This window comes from Populus alba, chromosome 16 (assembly GCF_005239225.2).
Source record: "Populus alba chromosome 16, ASM523922v2, whole genome shotgun sequence".
Classification (NCBI taxonomy): domain Eukaryota; kingdom Viridiplantae; phylum Streptophyta; class Magnoliopsida; order Malpighiales; family Salicaceae; genus Populus; species Populus alba.
Genome location: NC_133299.1, coordinates 1,977,521 through 1,996,890, shown reverse-complemented (window position 1 = coordinate 1,996,890; position 19,370 = coordinate 1,977,521). Strand labels below are relative to the sequence as shown.

The following is a 19,370-nucleotide window of genomic DNA, read 5'->3' as shown; positions in this document are numbered from 1 at the left end:
GCCAGATTCTCCTCTTCTGAAATTATAAAATCGTCAAGATGAAAACAATATCAAACTCTCAAAGAAGGAAAAACCTCACGTGAAAGGAAGGAACAAAGCTTTTTGAGAAGGAGATTGTGTACCTCAAGACAACGGGCTTTAAAATGAAATAGAAAAGTATCATCGAAGAAAGTATAACTTAACATGCATGTAATGCTTATTAATGGCTAAAGAAATGGCTAATTAAAGTTTAAGCGACAACTCAAGTCTTGGCCCTTCTTCCTTCTGATTATTTGAAGCGCTAGAGCCCCCAGTATGGTTGCCATTTGTAAGGATATTGCTAGGCATAGGCTGCAGCCCTCCATTTTGCATATGGGACGAGCTAGGTTGATGGTTCATAAAAAGTGGCCTTGATGGCCCCCCGTAACGCCGTCCACCGGCCTGTCCAAAACCACCACTGAACCAATGGCTATAGGGCTTATGAATCATAGAACTCGAATCAACCCCTAGGCTCTTTCCAAGAGAAGAATAATGCATGGGAGATCTTATTGCCATGTCCCAGAATGGGTATGGTACATAAGTCATATGCTCACTCAGCAATTTGTCCCTCTTCTCTATGGCTCTCTCACGTTTATGGGCATTTTGATGACCTCCTAGTGCTTGTGAAGTGGTGAACTTGTTCTTGCAGTACTTGCATTTGAACATCCGCCTTTCTCCGATCGAGTTTCCCTCAAAGAAATCCATTAGGTTTAGATCAAGTCTTGATCTATTACTATTCATGTTTTCTGCAGCACTATTTTGCTCTGTGGAAGACATGGCGAGAGTTGATAGCAAGGGTTTGATGCTAATGGAGTGAGTTTGAGTTTGCTTGTGGCTTTGAAAGAGATGAGGGTGTTGGGTATATATGGAGGAAGAACTGATTTCATATCCTCCATGCATGGAAATATATCTCATATTCCATGTATCATTAAGGAGCAGAAATGGCAAGGAACTAATGAATAGTTTTGACCTTTGACTTCTTGTGTCCTTCATGTTTAATTTTCATTTTAGGGTTTCCTTTTCTTCCCTCTTTATTGATGTTAAGGTGTTCTTTTTCCAATTTTAGGGCAATGATCTGAGGAAAAACAACTTTGATTTGAGAATCAGTCCACCTCTTCTTCTAAGGGTACGTACTGAATATTTGGCTTTGGAATGCGTACATGGTTGCTAACTCTCCTTTTCACATCATTTTGCTTTTTAATTTGACTTCATTTTTTTTGTGAAAGACCTTTAAGTATTAAAGTTAATATAAAAAAATATAAATTAATTACCAATTCCACATTAAATTCCCATTTCTTTTTTTTTTTGGTTACTCTTCAATCATCCATTAATTAAACTTAAAACCAAGGTTAAATTAAAATCTTCTTCTATAAATAACTAAATACTACATGGTAAATGGTTAAACTTGAGGCTAAGGGAGAAAATTTAAGCACTCATATTCAATTCTTGATCCCCATATCTATAAGAAGATATTTAGACTCAAATAATTTTTTTTTGGGGGGGATAAAAGTGGTAATCATACTTATTGAAGTTAATTTATTTTCTAAGGTTGATTTTTTGTAAACAAATATTTTCTGGTTTCCTTTTCAAATCCAATCTTTCTAGGATTTCCTAACTGGCCTTGAGAGTAATTATAACTCTATATGTGAGAAACAGTAATAATTGTAAGAACTATGCTTAATTGTTTCATTCTAAAAACAAAATACGCTTGATTATCTCAAGTTATTTCCTATCATATATCAAATTTTGATACTAATGCATTGAACCATGAGAAAAATATTTGATGATACTCACGTTGTTTTACTGAATACTTAAATAAATATAAATAGAAAAGAGAAACGAGAAAAAGGAAAATTTAAAAAGAGAAGAAATTCTTATAACTCTTTGTGGGGATACAATATCTCTTTTCTATGTTGTCTTTGTGTTAATCTCTCGTCTGCACTGTAAGTATCCAATAGCTACAACTTGAACATCGTAGGATTTTTCAAAAAAGTATTCTTGTTGAAAAATGAGTGAGTTAGAGAGTAAATCTAATTAACACTCCTCCATTACTAATTAAACGTCTTATTTGAAAGTAATTATCATTGCTAAATACTGAATTTGAATGCAATTAATAGGCATCACTTTTCTCTTAACTTGTTTTGGAAAGATGATCACTCACATGGTACATGGAGGGATGAATAAAATGTAGATAATAGAATTTCTTTTTCTCTTTCTCTCTCTTCTTTTTTTTTTTTTCCTTTTGATAGATTTAGATAAGTTTTCAATTCATTATAACACATGATGGCATACTAGTTATGACCATTTAATAAGTTTTGATGTTTAAAAGTATGGGAGCGGTTTTGTTTTAAAATGTTTTTTATTTGAAAATTTATTAAAATAATATTTTTTTTATTTTTAAAAATTTTTTTTAATATTAATATATTAAAACGATTTAAAAATATATAAAAAATAATTTTAATTTTTTAAAAAACATGATTTTAACCATATTATAAAACAATATCTTAACAACAGTTAGACTCTCCATAAAAAGACTGTCCAAAATATTTTCAGTTTCTTGACGTCCAATGAACCTTCAAGACTATTTGTGAGTGAGATTATTCATTGATCGAAAAAGAAAAGCATTTGTTAACTTGCCATAGACACATGATTCATTGATTCTACCGCCAAAACGAAATGGGCTCGTGGAGGTTGAGATCATTAATAACCGTTGACTACGCTAGACCATAAAGCCTTTGACCACTATCCCGTTTCTTTCTTCCTCATTCTAGTACTCGTTTATACTACACTATACCGCGGAATAAAAAAAAAACTTTTCTAGCATAATAAATAATAATAAATCTTTAAATTATAAAAAAATTAAAATTATTATTAAATTTAATTCAATTCAACGGGTCAACTTTAAAATTTTCAATCTAATTTTTTATCTAACTTCAATTTATAATTAAATTGTGTAAATATAACCTAGCTGATTTTATTGGTTCAAAGATAACCTAGTCAATCAGTAAAACAATATAAAATAAAGTTAAAAAAATAATAAAATTAACAAAAAAAATCTCCCAACCTAGCTCCTTGCTTAACCTAGGTGTTAAATTAAACTGTGTGAGAGTCTCCTCAACATGATGTAGTTAACTTAGTCAGTCTAAAAGCAACCCGACCCGACTTCTTGTCTAACCTGAGTTTAAAATAAAATGTGCGGGAGTTGACTTAATAAGACTCAGTTAATTTGGTCGTTTCAAAAAAAAAAAACCAAATGAATACTATTAAGAAAAATAAAGATGAGATTAATGGAAAACAAAACTGAATTAAAAGATAAATGAAGGGGGGAGGAACATCTACTTTACTATTCTTATAAACAATAAAGTAAGTGCATTTCACCCGAGTTGTTTTCTTACGAAGAAGAATACTTTTCCTCCTTTACTGGTAATTGGTTAGTTTTATAAGCATTGTTGCATGAAATGTTTTGATAATGTTATTAAACCTAATTTAATGTGGTAGGTCAACTTGGTGTTCCAGTAAAATATCCCTTGAATTGGGTTGAGTTTCAAATAAAACCAAATAAGAGTTGTTATGTTAGAATCTAGTCAATTGGATGATTCACCAATAACTTGGTTGACCCGATCAAAACCTGACTTAACTTTTCAAAGAAAATTTATCAAAAAAACTAAAATCAAAATAAAGTAAACAACTTTTTTTAAATCCATATCCATTTTTTTTATGACATGAATGGTAAGCAACACTTCAATGAGGCTTTTCTTGTCAACATAAAAATCAGTTTCTTGGATGTTAAAATATAGTATATCAACGATTTTCTCTCTCCTTTTTTTTCTTAGCCCTATCTCTTCTCTTAAAGTTTAGGGATTGAAATATAAAATAAATTTTTTTTTAATAGTGAAAGATAAAACCCATAAAAAACAAATACTAAAACTGAAAAAGTAAAAAATCACAGGTTTAAACTATAATTTTTTCACAAAATAAGGTTTTTGACATCACAGGCACCAATATAATGAGAAGATTTTTTTTTTTCCCACAATACGAGTATAATTTAACACATAAACCAAAATAAATTATCAGGCACGTGAAAATAAATGTAAAAGAATGAAATTAAAAAAAAAAAACAATAGCCCAAAACAAGTATTTTCTTAGGAAAAAAGAAAAGAAAAGGACGAGCCAGGCACACAGAGGTACAAGAGAATGAACAATACAAGGCGATGTTCTTTTAGTAAATAGTTAATTGGCGTGGTGGACTCATAAGACTAATTAATTGTTTCTCAACAGAATAAAATAGTTTTAGATGAACTAATTATTTTATTTGAACGATCTTTCTGGATGCATCCAACTAAATTAAATTCATGACCCCTAGCTATTATTAGTTAGTAGTTTTCTTGCCCTACTAACCCTACTTGTATTATCTGATTCAACCCGGTAATTTACTAACCCAAGACCTGACCCTGCCCGACCATGTCAGTGGAAAAACTCTGCATTTTTTCTTTAAAATAACCTTGTTTTGTTTTTTTCTCTTTTTTTTTTTTTTTAAAAAAAAAAAAACCTTATATCAACTTAGACCACCATACCCGGAAGCCTAAAACCTAGTTGATGAAGCTTACAATTAGCTTCTAACATTAACCCACTGGCCGTAAGAGTTTGCTAAGAAAAAAGTTACTTTAATCCTTAAACTTAATAATTTTTACAAATATGACACCAATTAAGATTTTTAGTCCTAATATTTCTTATTAAAACATTTTAGTACCTTTGATAAATTTTAAGAGGGACTCGTACCTAGGGACCTATTTCTGCAAAATGACGGGTATTTATCAGAACGGATATGAAACGGAGAGGCATGGTTTCATACTTTGAAACTTTTTCATCCCTATCTCAGAATTGGGCACTTCATGAAGAAGCCCAGCCCGTAAACAAGTCATGTTGGTTTCAAGCTAGGGCCCTGCTGCTAAACTGATAGCAAGAATCATTACATGTAATCTACGGCAGCATTTTCTAGTTTTGACGATGGAGACAAAACTAGGTAGCTGACTGCATCCTGATCACTCGAAAAGAGGCCAGATGCTACCCTTTTAAAAGATACCTATGAAAGTAAGGACAGAAACAGAGCACGAAGTTGCGAGGGCCGGAAAATATGTGACCTGAGAAACCCTGAAGGCAGGGTTCACAGGCATGGCAGCTCTGACACAGAAAACTGGATTTCTACCTTCCAAACAAAGGGGTACAACTGCCTAAACACCTAGTTCGCCTTGTTTAGATGCATCTTTTTTCCATCCTTCAGTTGATCAAGCAATCTAATCGCCTATTATTAGAGTTAACCAGCAACCCTATCCTGGCTGATCCACATTCCTAGGCCACATCACTAACAGTTCTTTTCCTTTACACATTCACTTGTCGAGGAGATGGCATTCTTAAAGAAACATAGCATGTCTACCATTCATAAGCTACGATTGGCAAACAGTCAAACCCCTAACAAATTGCGAGAGAAGTGATAATGTCCAGCTTCACAAATCATCTAAACACGAATGTAAAATAGAAAATATATCGAGAAGAAACGAGAAAATGACTCCAAATGCATATAAAACCAAACTACATAATGCAATCTTCTTCTCAATATCTTACAGAACAAAATCAAAAGGTGAGCAGATTGTTTGTTGCCTACATAACTTCACCAACATGAGCAACGAGTTGTATGATAAATGATGTGCGTGCTTCCAGATCTCACTTGTAGAACTCAAAGTCAGTGTCAGGCTTCTTCACATTGGTTCGGTAGCCTTTCTCAAAGTCCTTAGGAAGTATGACATACCTGTTCTTGCGAACTGCATGCATGCCTGCTTCTTGGCAAATAGCTTGAATCTGCAAACAGCCATTCAATTGCAGGTGGATAATAAGAAATTTAGTCAGAGCCAAAATTAGCATAGACAGGTATGGGGAGGGGGAATTGCTTTTGAACCCCTCTTCCCATTAACAATCTAAACCTCTCTCATTTCTAATATCCACCTCATTTCACAGTTGAAAACCTTCATACACAAGCTAAGGGCCCAAGGGAGAAGAACAGGCCAAAAATTGAAAAGTTCATAAAATACCAAATGCATATCCACAATGTATGGGATGCATAACCTAATCCCAAAAATTTGCTACATCACAGTCCTTGTAATGCAATATTCTGGTAGTATCACTACATAATGCAAGAGTTCTATGAAGTCTAGTTACCCACATTATCCCTAATAAAAAGCATCTTATAAGAAATTAATTAGCTTGACATTAAAGAACCACTAAAGACATCTACTGAACTTTATGAACTTATCTGTGACAAACAAAACCATAATTTATAGCTTTAACTTTATATCCAGCCTCTGATTCCTACATGCCTTTGTTTTCCTTCCCAAATAAACCAGAACCTCAATGATTATAAGATCTCCATAGGGGAGTAGCACTGAAGAAATCAGGTGAAAGAAAATATGCAAAATGCATAAGAAAGAAAATGCAGGTTTGAAAAACCAGCTGCTAACAAAAAATTGCAAAAGCAACTAACCTCAGCAGCGCTAATTTTATCGGGTCGAGACACATAATCCTCCAAGTCCACCTCATCACTTAAATTCATTTTTGCAGTGCAAACCTGACAAAAACAAACCAACTCAAAGTAAATTCCACTGAATCCAGAATGCCAATACATTGTGAAGTAAGATGCTGTGAAACAATGATGTCAGAACATAAGAAGATGTTCAAAGAGGATGAATCCATCAATCTTATAAAATATGAGAAATAACATATTGCCATTGAAACATACAAGGAAATTACCTGGAAAACAAGCCTCTTCTGCCGTCGATCAGGCAAAGGAAATTCAATTTTCCGGTCAAGTCTTCCAGGACGCAAAAGTGCAGGGTCCAAAGTGTCAGCCCGATTAGTTGCCATTATGACCTTGACATTTACTGTCTGATCAAACCCATCCATCTATAGCAGAATTCAATCATCAACAAAAGTAGATAACTGATCACTAAGGCAACCAACATAACATGTGCATCATAATGAAGCTATTTATGGTTGGAACAAAAACCCTTTTAAGCATAAAAACACGACTTTACATGCCAGACAATTTTTTTTAATTGTGAATTATGTAAAGGTTTTCATCACACATACCTGATTCAGGAGCTCCATCAGAATACGCTGAACTTCTCTATCAGCTCCAGTTTGAGCGTCAAACCTAGCAGTAGCAATAGCATCTACCTCATCAATAAAAATAATTGCTGGGGCATTCTCCTTAGCAAGACGAAAAACATCACGAACCATGCGGGGACCCTGGAATAAAAGAAGGGAAAAGACATTATACTGGGGGTGCAAATGTAGGCAATCATCACCAGTCAAGTATGTCCACAAAGTAAAGCTACCAAATGTCAAGAGACTTCTCAAAACAATGATTCTGCTTTTAATTTCTCAGATGGATATCACATGAGACAAGAAAAGGTTATCAGGTGGATTTATAGAGGAATGAATTACATGATTCTATCTTTATCAGGGAATAGACAACTAATTTCAGATTCTAAGAACTTTCGTAAGAAGAGCTAAAACATGCAAATAAATGAAACTGTTAATGATAACTCAAATAATTTAACACCACTGGGACATGCAAAACATACCTCGCCCAGATACTTCTGAACAAACTCAGAGCCAACAACTCTAATAAAGGCTGCTGTTGTATGATTAGCAACGGCCTTGGCAAGCATCGTTTTTCCAGTTCCAGGAGGACCATAGAGCAAGACACCACGAGGCGGGTCGATACCAATTTGTTTGTACAGCTCATGGTGAGTTAGTGGCAACTCGACTGCCTCGCGAATTTCCTGCTTTTGAATGTCACATCCTCCAATGTCCTGGCAATATCATAGAAGAATAGGAAACATGTGTCAGTTGAGATTAGATTCTTGAACTCAAATGAGAAACTAAATGACACAAAGTAATGAATATTGCAGCTTGTGGCCCTATGTCACTTGATCATTAGTGCAAGAACTAGAAATCAAAACATACACAGTTCTCTAGATTCCAGTAGTTAAAAAAATCTCAAACCAACAATTAAAAATAAAAAAACTTAAAGAAGCCCCCATTAAAACAAGATTACGGCCTAAGAGAAAAAACAATAATCAGGCTCCAACTACAAAAACTCACAAAGAACAAAATCTGACTTCTTTTCAGAAAACCCATATATTTAGCAACAGCAGTGTTCACGTGAAAACAATTTATCCACAAGGGTACCGAACCAAGCAAAAAACTACAAAATAAACCCTAAATGAGACTATTTTTAGAAATTGTAAAATTCAAACACCTAGTTAATCAATCAGCAATTTGGGTATACAGCAAACTCTAATTCAAAAAACAGAACCAATATACAAAACCCCAATTTTTCATAACCCTAATTAAAGAACCCCTAGCTACTCAAACACCAAATTAGTAACTTAAAAAACCCAAATCCCAACCAAAAGAAAATTCCTAAACCAAATTTATTGAAGCTTACTTTATTGAGTAGCTAATATCAACTTAGGTAAATATTGAAACTCTTAAACCAAATTTACAAACCCAAATTAAAAAAAAACCAATTCAATCAATCACCACCCAAAAAACCCTAATTTCAAAAATTGAACCTTACATCACAAACACAATCTTTCCCCACTCTAGCAAACCATTAAAACCCTTAACCCCAAATTACCAAACCCTAGCTAGTCAAATCACCAAGTTACAAATTATAAACACCCCAAATTCAAAAACCCACAAATCAAAAGTTTATCACTTACATTATAAGTAACATCAGGTTTCTCACTCTGACTAAGCAGAGAAATACTAGAATCAGCCTCCGGCGGCAGAACATCAACGAGAGCATTAGAGTGACGATGCAACGCCACAGAAGCCGACGGCTTCAACAACTCTCTATTAATCGTACTCAAAATCCTGACATAATAATTCGAACCCGTAGTCGAACCAACAATCCCATTATTCTGATCCACCATCTCCATAAACTGCCCGATAACAAGCGGCACTGACTGGATCCGCTTCACCTCTTCCTGCGCACGGAGGAGTTCTCGCTTTAAATTCTTCTGTTCATCTTTCACATACTCTTCTTGAATTTCGATGAATTCGAGCTGCCTTTGGAGAGACTTTAAGCGACTGTAAAGATCGTCGTCTTCGATGGGAATGGTTGATGGGTCCAGTACAAGGTCGGATCTTGGCTCCGTGGCTGGGGCGGGTTTCGGGTCTAGTACCATCGCCGACATGATAATGATTGATTGATGTGTGGGGAAGAGCAGAGGAGAAGAGCAGAAAAAGAGGAAGAGCTGAGCGAGCTTGGGGTGTTGAGCAAGAAATCTGCGGAAGAAGTTTTATTTATTGGGTGCAAGGAGATATGGAAAGAGGCAGGCTTTAGATGGGCTGCAAATTATCGGATTTTACTGGCCTTAGATGTATTAGGCCTTGTTTATTTGATGACCCATATATTTATGTGTTTAATATTAAATGCACGGTTAAAATTATATTTTTTCAATTTTTTATTAGTTTATTAAAATTATTTTAAAAACACTAATTTAATTTTAAAAAAGTTTGGTTCAGTGAGATTATTTTTTTAACCTTTATTCTTTAAAGGATAGCACTTTATTTGTTTTTTTTTTCCTGTTATATCAATCCTAAACAAATTTGAATTGGGTTTTTATCCTGGTTAATATATTATTTGGTTTAATTAAAAATTCAACTCAGATTAGGTTTTTTGATTTAATAAATTTAATAGTTATGCATTTTAGTGTTGTAATTAATAAATTAGATGATTAAAAAATATATAATAATATAAATAAATATTATAAGCTCGCATCTATTACTATGTCAATACGGTCCAAGCTATGCTTAGCTTTATTTTTTTTTTTACATTTTAAATATATTTTATTTGTGTTTCATAATTTTTGAATATTCTGGTTATATAATCATATCAACGCAATTTTTTAATTTTATGAAAATAGATTTAGTGATATAATAAAGCAAACAAAGATTATTAGGTTCATATTTTCATAAATCATTTTTTGTCCCTACCTAATTAAATTTTATTTTCAATGTCACTCATAATTAAATTTCAAAATATTTTTGTATAAAATTTAGTTTTTATTTTTCTAATTTCCATTTATTTTTTTATTGTGTTTTTCATTTAGTTTCATTATTTATCATTTTATTAATATATAATTTTACTTAGTTGATTTTTTAGGATTTATCTTCTATAAGATTGGTCCTAAACTCATGACTAGGGTCATGAGTTTTTGAATTTTAGTATAGGTTGACTTTAGTTTTTTTAGGCTTTTTTATAAAATTATTTTTTTTAATTTTATTATTTAACATTTAATTATTGACTTTGTGGTTTTTTATTATTTTTTCCTTTTTTTCTATGAATTTAATATTCCAATCTTATGCATGTGATCATATGATTAATGAGTTTATCTAAGTTGACATATATATATTTTTGTTTTCTTTTAATTAATTTTTTCTCTTTCAGGATTATTTTAATTAATTTTTTCATCCAAGAAATAGAAAATAGGAGAAAAATAACTTTTTCCTTCCTCTGACTCACTTTCCTCTTCATCTATTAGGGTGATTATAAATATAAAAATTTGTATTACAAAGAAAATTACCTAGTTATAATTATGATGATTTTTATTGTATTAAAATATTATTTATAAATATTTCTAATTAATATCCTATTAAGACTAATATTAACTAGAATTATTAAGATTTGTGTATATTATAATTTTTTTTTTAAAAGTTGATATTATGTATAAGGAATATTTAAAAAGATATTTAGAATATATTAATCAAATATATACCGATGATCGATGGAAACCTGCGGAAATCTAGCATTGTTGTTGAGGGAGAAGCGGAAGCCTATAGGAAGGGAAGCAACATCAACCACTTTTAACCACCATCATATCGTTGCAACCGTTACCATTCACATTATCTTCTTCCTTTTTTTAAAAAAAAAAAAAAAACCCTCCATTTTATTCTTATTGTGTTTTTACAAAATCAATATTACAATTAAATTTTTCAATAAAATAAAATATTTAATAGAATAGATAGAGAAACTTTATGAAATCAATATTACAATTTGTTATGTAGTGCAAGTTACTAGCAAGTTATTGACTAACATGAAAGCAAAATCTTCAAAAATAGAATAGATATATAGAGAAACTTTATGAAAAATAACATTTCAAAGGTAAGAAAATAAATTTATTGGAAAATATACTTCAAAGTTTATGTAATTATTATCATTTCATGAATACAAATTTATCATATAATTTGATCTATGACATATTTTTTGCATTTATGATGCCAATCAGTTACATTGCTTAAATCTTTATATTTGAAAATTTGAACTTATGTTGGATTTATGTTTTCTGGGTTTGGTTTTGAATTTTATAAAATATACATTAAAATAAAAACAATAACAATAATAACATATATGTAAATAAGTTTTTGAAGTTAAAAAAAATTATGGATTGGAAAAACTTGGGATAAAATAGATTTTATAATTAATTTATGGCCTCATATGCAATCAAGTACATATCAATTACATATGTCTAGAAATTAAATTAAATTAAATTAAATTAGATTTTAATTAATTGAATTTTGATTAAAAAAATTAAAATAAGTTTTTGTAAGTAGATGACCTATGTGTGGGTCTAATAGCTAACCTACATAAATATTTCAATACAATTAAAACAATCCACCCGTTAATATGAAGTGTTTTGGAATTTACCCTAAAAATATTAATTAATATTAGACAACTTATATTTAATTGGATAATCCTCAGTATATCTTGTAATAATCCTAATTAAAACTGATTCTTTGGCTCTCTTCCTATATATAAACCAGATGATCTCTCCTGATAAGAAAAAAAAGAAACCCTAGCAGCAGCTCTCTTTATCATTGATCAATATCGTATAACCCTTATCATATTCTTGTCTTAAACAATGCAAAACGGTCTTCCTCGCCCACCTCCTGGATACAAGTTCTTCCCCACTGAAGAAGAACTGATCAACTATTATCTACACAACAAGGTTCATGGAAGATTACATGGAGAAGATGCCACCTTGATCAAGGACTGCGATCTTTATGGTGAAGAAGAACCCTGGGAAATATTCAACAAATTTCAGGGTCACAAGTTTGGTGATAACGGGCTTTATTTTCTTACAACGTTACATAAGAAAACAACCAATGCTACTAAGAATATGAATAGAAGTGCTGGTACTCATGGCGGTACCTGGCATGGTGATGGTGGCAAGGAAGTGAAATCCAGTGAAGGAGTTGTTATTGGAACGAAGAAAAGATTTCGATACCACAAACATGGAAAACCAGTCAAGGATGGTTGGATACTGTTGGAGTATAGTTCACAATCTATTTCTGAAAATATTGTGGTCTCTCAGCTCAAGAAGAGCGAACGTGGTTCTTCAAATACGGAACCAACCTCAAGAAAAAGGAAACACATCAATGCAGAAGTTTTTGAAGTTGCTGAAGATGATGACATACTCAAGATCATTCAAAGCACATTGATGATCAACTCTATACCTATAAGGTCACCAGATCTGGAACCCCAGCATATTATCCATAATCAGGACATGAGGCTTGAGGCTGCAACAGTTTCAATGGAGCTTGGTGCATCCGTGACCGTCAACTCGGGACCTGATCTGTCACAAGCTCAAGAACCGCAGCAGATTACTGCAAATCAGGAGATGTGGCTTGAGGCGGCTTCTGTTGGATGGGAGAATGATGTAGGTTTCTTTACTGAGTCTTCTTTTGATGATATATGAGATATCATTCTTCATTCAAGAACCAATGATCAATGAACATCAACAGATGGCTCTTGCATGTTTTAGCTACCTTTCAATGATCTGAATATTGTTTAGAGATAACAATTTGTAAACTTGAATTTACTAATCAATATATCAGTTTTGTATGTCCTCTTATTTTCTTTCCGAGGCTTGCCAATGGTGAAATTGCCGGACCATATTGTTAACTCTATACTATTTTGACCTTAACTTGGTTAAAAATTATTTTTTAAAATATTTTTTATTTAAAAATATATAAAAACAAAGTAAAAAAAATCAAGTTTTAATAAAAAATAGGTAAACCTCGATGCCAAACAAATACTAGCTAAATTTTTTTCTGTTACCAAATTTTGAAAATACTTGTTTGTAGGAAAGAATGGGAGATCACAAAAGGGAGTCTGATAAAAAATTAGAGGAATTAACATTTACCATAGAAGGTCCACCAACTTGATTTTTCTTTACCTGTGGTGATTTTGGCTTAATTTTTGTTTTTTGTTTTCAAGTTCAACCCAATTTTGGAACAACCTATGCATGATTGTTGTTTTCCTGGAACAGTCTTGGGATATTGTAAATTATGATTTCTGCATAGCCATTTGCTGTGGGGTTAGCCCAGTTGTCAATTGCAATGAAGTGGAAGCAAGAATTTCCTATCCCATACTGTAACAAGTACTGCTACAGAAAAAGAAAAAGAAAAAAAGAATTATATGATGCAACATCACTGCTAAAAGAAAAAGTAAAATTGTGATTTCTGCACTGTTTATCTTGTCATTCAAGATCAAGTTCTGATTTAAAAAATGCCTCTCAAGGAGGACTTTTCAGAGCGAATTTTTTTATACTTCATTTCTTGGAAGTAAAGTCAATGACTACCTGTCAATCCTTGATAAATTAATGTGATTTCTATATATTATATATAAACACGATTTCGATATCACTGCTGAAAGACAAATAAAATAGTGATTTCTGCACTGTTGATGTTGTTATTCAAGATCAAGTTCTGATCTCTAGAGAGTAAACACATCCTTACGATGCAGTCGTCGTTTATTGTATAAATCTTGATTTGGAGAAAGTTGGGACGATTTAAACGAGTTTATCATTGGATAGAGCTGGGTTGCTTATGAGGTCAGCACACTGATATCTAACGAGATTATGCCTAAATTAGATTCAAAAGTTTCTTTTAACTTGGAGTTTTTTTATAGTTTAGTTCTGTGATTTTAGAGCTTGGAAGCATGAAGTTTTTTTTATCGTTACTGAATTTTTCTTATTTCAATTCATGGAAATAAAGTCAATGGACAGCCAGTTGCATGAAGACATTTACCAGCATCAAGGAAGCAACTGGGATGCCATTGACGTCTTTTAATATTATTTTACTCCCGAGAAAACAAAACATTTGATTCAGCTCATCAGATTTTGTTGCTTACAATGGCCAGTCTTCTCTTCAATAAATTGATGGAGAGTGCCAAGGCAATTGAAGGTGGTAATCTGGATCTTGCAGAGTCACTTCTGGAGGAAATCACACATCTAGTTTCTACAGAACCCAACATAGCAACAAGGAAGGTTGTGAAAAACTTTGCAGAGGCTTTAGTCCGGCGAGTCAATGGACTGCATCCTCGATATCCTTTGCCATTAGTACCTTCCTCAAATCTAGAGGACTTCTACAATTATGTATTTTATCCTTTCTACTGGTTTTCTTACTTCACCACCACGCATGCCATCCATGGCTTTCGCACTGGAAATAAACCACTCCATGTTATTGATTTCTCAGTCATGCTATACACCTCTTTGTGGCATGATTTGATGCGAGATCTTGCGAATCAGCCTGGTGGCCTGCCATCTTTTCGGTTGACCAGCATCGTACCGAAACTGTCCAGGAATTTTGACTATCTACAACAAATACGCAGCAAACTCACTCGAGCTGCTGAACGGCTCAGGGTTGATTTCGAGTTGAGACAAGTGGTGGCCAACAACGCGAAAGAAATCATTGAATGTTGTGTGTCTAAGATCAGGAGGACAAGGGAGGATGAGATGCTAGTCGTGAGATGGTCGTTTTCACTTCACAAGTTGCTTTCACAGGAAGGTGCCCTTGAGCAGGTGCTCTCAAAGGTGAGGGATTTGAAACCAGACATCATGATAATTGTCGAGCAGGAAGCCAATCATAACGGGTCTGATTTCATGGACCGGTTTGTTAAGTCATTCCAATACTATTCCACTATTTTTCACTCACTAGAGGAGGACAACTTCGACCGCGATGTGGATGGCATGGAGTTGTGGAAGAGGAATTTCAGACGGCAAATTGGGAACGTGGTGGCATGTGAGGGCATTGACAGGGTCGAACGCCATGAGTCATTGTATCAATGGCAGGAGCGGCTACTGCATGCTGGGTTTCATCCAATGCAACAGTGGTGGAAGAACGATGGACATATTTTCCAGTTGAAATACAGAATACAAGAGAAGGATGGACATCCTATGCTATATAGGCACAATTGCCCACTTGTTTTCACCTCGGTTTGGAAACACTCTGACCCATCTCAGTTCAGTGATGGTAAATTACCTTATTCCATTCTTTTCCTTCCTGTTATGTTATCCCCATACCGATGTTTATGTTCATAAGTTTGTGGTTTTAAGAAATGTGGACAACTGGTAATCTCTTTGACAGGTTCCATCACATTACAAGATGTAACTATGTTCCCTCTAGCTGAGAAGTCTGACTTGATGACTTCTTCCGAGTCTGTGGATGAACAAGCAGATGATAGGGAAGACATTATGTGGTCTCCAAGGGTAGCATTCTAAGTTTCCAATTACTTTCCTCTAGTTTGCAGTTTCAGTTTGAATCTTCTTGTTTTTTGATGGAATGAATCCTACATCGTCCTGTAGTTTCTTTAAACAAAATTGGTGAAGTTCCGCTTCAGTAGCCTAATTTGATTTCTGATACTTATTGCGCTGTTAAAATATAGACATTCATTGATGGAAAATTGGTGACAGTTCTACATCAATTGTGAGACTCAATTTAGTTAATCTCATACATTGAAATCTGCTGCTTCTGCTGTTGTTAATTACTGATATAATATTAGAATTCTTTTACTATTCTTTCAGGGCTTTTTGATGGATCAAATAGCTGCTTCAGCTAATCTATATGACATATTGGAATATGTATGTCATGTACATAAGTTTCCACTGGCATTGACATGGATTTCCCATGGTGGGGAGGGTAATGCAAATTCAAATGAGAAACGTATTCTACAGATTGAGGATATGGCTTGCTATGTAAACAGTTGCTGGAAGAACAGATTTGTTGATGGATATGTGGAGTGCTATATTAAGGAAGGGCAAGGTATTGCTGGTAAAGCACTTCAATCGAATCTGTATTTTGTTCCTCATATTTCTCTGCTGGATGCGGTCGATTATCCATTCGTTGACTATGCACATAAGTATTTCCTTCATGCTGCTGTTGCAATCAAGCTCACAAGCACCTATACCAGCACCAGCATCAACGATTACGTAGTAGAATTTTTTCTCCCTCCTCACTTGAAAGAAAGTTCAGAACAACATCTTTCAATAAATGGACTCCTATGCACCTTGCAGAAGAAATGCGGTAATTTGTGGAAACTTTGGTGTATGGAAACAAATAAGCTTAATGGCTCCAGAGCAATGCTTGGGGAGGTAGGTGTGTCTAGTATCCCACCACCAGCTGTTTCTAGGAGCTCTCAACTGGTACTATCAGATGGTATTCCAAGCATAAATGAAATCATGGAACTAGACATATCTAACCAGACCAGTGATGGGATGGAAACACATCAGACTGTTGAACAGGTGATTGTCTTAACTGAATCTATATCATTGTATTTTTGGCTATAAATAGCTTCATGCTTCATGTGGTTAATCATCCTTCTTGTCAATCTCCTGACAGGAAGTCAGAGAACAATATGCAATGGCTACTCCTGGTATAAATGCTGAAAGAGAGTTGCCTAGCAATGGCAATGCCAACCGAGACATGGCCATTAGCAAAAAACGAAAGGTATCCAGTGTGTGGGAGGGATTTAAGAAGCATGAAGGAAAAGATGGTGAAGCATGGGCTACATGTAAATATTGTAATAAGCGGTATCGAGCTGAAAGCACGAGGGGAACTTCAAATTTACATAAACATTTACAAAAATGCTTGTCCAAGAGACAGGGAGGAGCAGAACAACAATCATCACCTCTGGTTGAATCTGGCGATTTAATAAGTTCCATCCAAAGAAATTTTGTGTTCGATCAAGAAAGAGGTCATCTAAACATCGCAAGAATGATGATTAAGCATGGGTATCCACTGGATATGGTTCAGCATGAGTTTTTCGAAACTTTTGCGAAGAATTTGCAGCCAATGTTTCAACTTCATTCAAAAGACATGGTTGAAGCTGATGTTCTTGTTATTTATAGACAAGAGAAGGAGAAGCTCATCAGATGTTTCAATAACCTCTCTTGTCTGTTCTGTTTAACAATTGAATTGCTGTCGTCTGACGACAGAAAGATGACATACTGTTGCTTGACCTTGCATTTCATTGATGATGAATGGAAGCAGAAGCAGAAGATTCTTGCTTTCAGGAATCTACAGGGCAATTACGATGCAGACACTATACAAGAAATCATTAGAAGTGTGCTTATAGAGTGGGGCATTGGCAAGAATTTGAATTTCATATGGTTAAATATTGCTCCTCCAAATGATCAGATGATTGGAGAATTAAAAAGTAAGCTTTCTGACCAAGACTCACTTCTCAATGGGGATGGATATTTTTTATCTTCTTATGCACAGATTGTTCATCTTCTTATTCAAGATGGACTTTTCGAGATAAAGAGTGTTGTTTGTAAGATTAGAGAATCTATTGCATATGTCAATGGAACACAAGATAGAAGAGAAATGTTTCAGAAAGCAATCAATCAATTGAAGTTGCAAGACAAGAACAAGGCTTCTCTAGATGTTCCTACAAGATGGGATACCACCTTTTCGATGCTCGAGAATGCATTAGACTTAAGAAATGCCTTTGCTTACCTTGAACAAACTGACGGCGAATTCAGAGTGAATCCATCCGTGGAAGAGTGGAACACAGCAACGATCATACTGGACTGCTTGAAAGTGTTGATATTGCATGAGTCCGTATGCAATGCTTCTACAGGCGTAGAGTTTTATTTCCTGAACGTTTGTGGTGTCTATAAGAATTTGATACAATGGAAGAGGAGCCAGCATGCATTTGTTCGCTCGATGGCAGATAGAATGCTGGTGAGATTTGATGAGTTTTGCTTGGCTTTGGGAATCCTAACAATTCTCAACCCATGCTTTAAACTTGATGTTGTGGAGTATGGATACAGCCAGATTTATGGCAGTGATGCAAACTTATTCTTGCCAAGACTCCATAACGATCTTAAAAGGGTGTACCATAGATATGCTAGTGACTCCAGCAATACGGCAGCATCCAATTCCACTCTTGCTGATGTGAATTGCTGCACATCATTTAATCCAACTTCTGAAGATATGCTTCAAGGATTCAGGGTGTGGCGGAAGCGTAAATATGAAAGCAACTCGCTGGATTCGCAGAAGGTTGAGCTTGATCAGTATTTAGAGCAACCTCCAGAAAACTTGAGTAAGGATTATAATGTCTTGGAATGGTGGCATGCCAATGCTCCAAAATTCCCAATACTCGGAAGAATGGCTCGTGATTTCTTTGCAATTCCTCTATCAACTATTGTTTCAAAATCTTCCGCAGCTGAAGAAGTAGTGAAGATGAACTCAACCTTTAATCACGTACGTCCTGAAATCGTTGAGGCTTTAATATGTGGGAGGGATTGGCTTGAGGGTCCTGAAAGGTAGCAAGTCCTGTTTTTTTTAAAAAAAAAAATACTCACATATCTGGTGTTTGCTTTCTTTCTTTCTTTTTTTTTCCTTTTTTTGGTTATTTTAAGTAATTCTAGTGTTATTTCAGAACAATACTTAAAAGGAAAGTAAATAGAATAAACGAAATTATACAAAATGTTTAATATCTCCTTTGATTATATGATATAAGTAATTTTCTAATTCTCTTAATTTGTTTAATTCCTTGATTTCTTTCTTTTATCTTTTAGAAAATAATCAATAATATTTATCTTAATTATTTACTTAATATGTTGTTTGATTAGTGTTTGAACAAATACAAAAGAAACAAAAATTTATTTGATTGAAGGGTAAAATTGACATAGAAACATAAAATAAATCTGTTTCCGTGACCGAAATATAAATAATTTTCTAATTCTCTTAATTTTTATTTTTTTTTATCTAATTGTCTCCATCTCTTTTATCCTAAGAAAATAACCAAATGCTATCTTAATGTTCTTGTTTATCATTTTCTTTACATGTTATCACTGGCCAAGACATTCTCTCAAGAGTCAAGAGGAGTGCGAGAACTTCGAGTTTATATCAGGTTTCTCCATAAAAGAAGATCTAATTAAGCACACCACCGGTGTGCAAAAGCCTTGCTTACTGTTGTCCAACCTATAGTTTAGGAG

At 34.0% G+C, this 19,370-nt stretch overlaps 3 protein-coding genes across 3 annotated transcripts; 1 reads left to right on the top strand and 2 right to left on the bottom strand.

Moving 5' to 3' along the window:
• Nucleotides 1-222: 222 nt before the first annotated feature.
• LOC118033199 (zinc finger protein 3) lies at nt 223-795 on the bottom strand. Its single transcript, XM_035038093.1, has one exon. The coding sequence runs from the start codon at nt 793-795 to the stop codon at nt 223-225; it is 573 nt and encodes a 190-aa protein (XP_034893984.1).
• Nucleotides 796-5,570: 4,775 nt separating this feature from the next.
• On the bottom strand, nt 5,571-9,375 carry LOC118033169 (26S proteasome regulatory subunit 6B homolog). The gene is made up of 6 exons (XM_035038059.2): nt 8,802-9,375; nt 7,656-7,886; nt 7,159-7,317; nt 6,820-6,972; nt 6,554-6,637; nt 5,571-5,874 (listed from the first exon to the last, which is right to left on the bottom strand). The coding sequence occupies exons 1-6, from the start codon at nt 9,276-9,278 to the stop codon at nt 5,740-5,742; spliced, it is 1,239 nt and encodes a 412-aa protein (XP_034893950.1). The 5' UTR covers nt 9,279-9,375; the 3' UTR covers nt 5,571-5,739.
• A 4,446-nt stretch (nt 9,376-13,821) lies between these two features.
• LOC118033167 (uncharacterized) lies at nt 13,822-18,711 on the top strand. Its single transcript, XM_035038058.2, has 5 exons — nt 13,822-13,979; nt 14,143-15,399; nt 15,514-15,635; nt 15,951-16,667; nt 16,765-18,711. Exons 2-5 carry the CDS (start codon nt 14,280-14,282, stop codon nt 18,697-18,699), a joined length of 3,894 nt encoding a protein of 1,297 aa, XP_034893949.1. The 5' UTR covers nt 13,822-13,979; nt 14,143-14,279; the 3' UTR covers nt 18,700-18,711.
• Nucleotides 18,712-19,370: the final 659 nt, after the last annotated feature.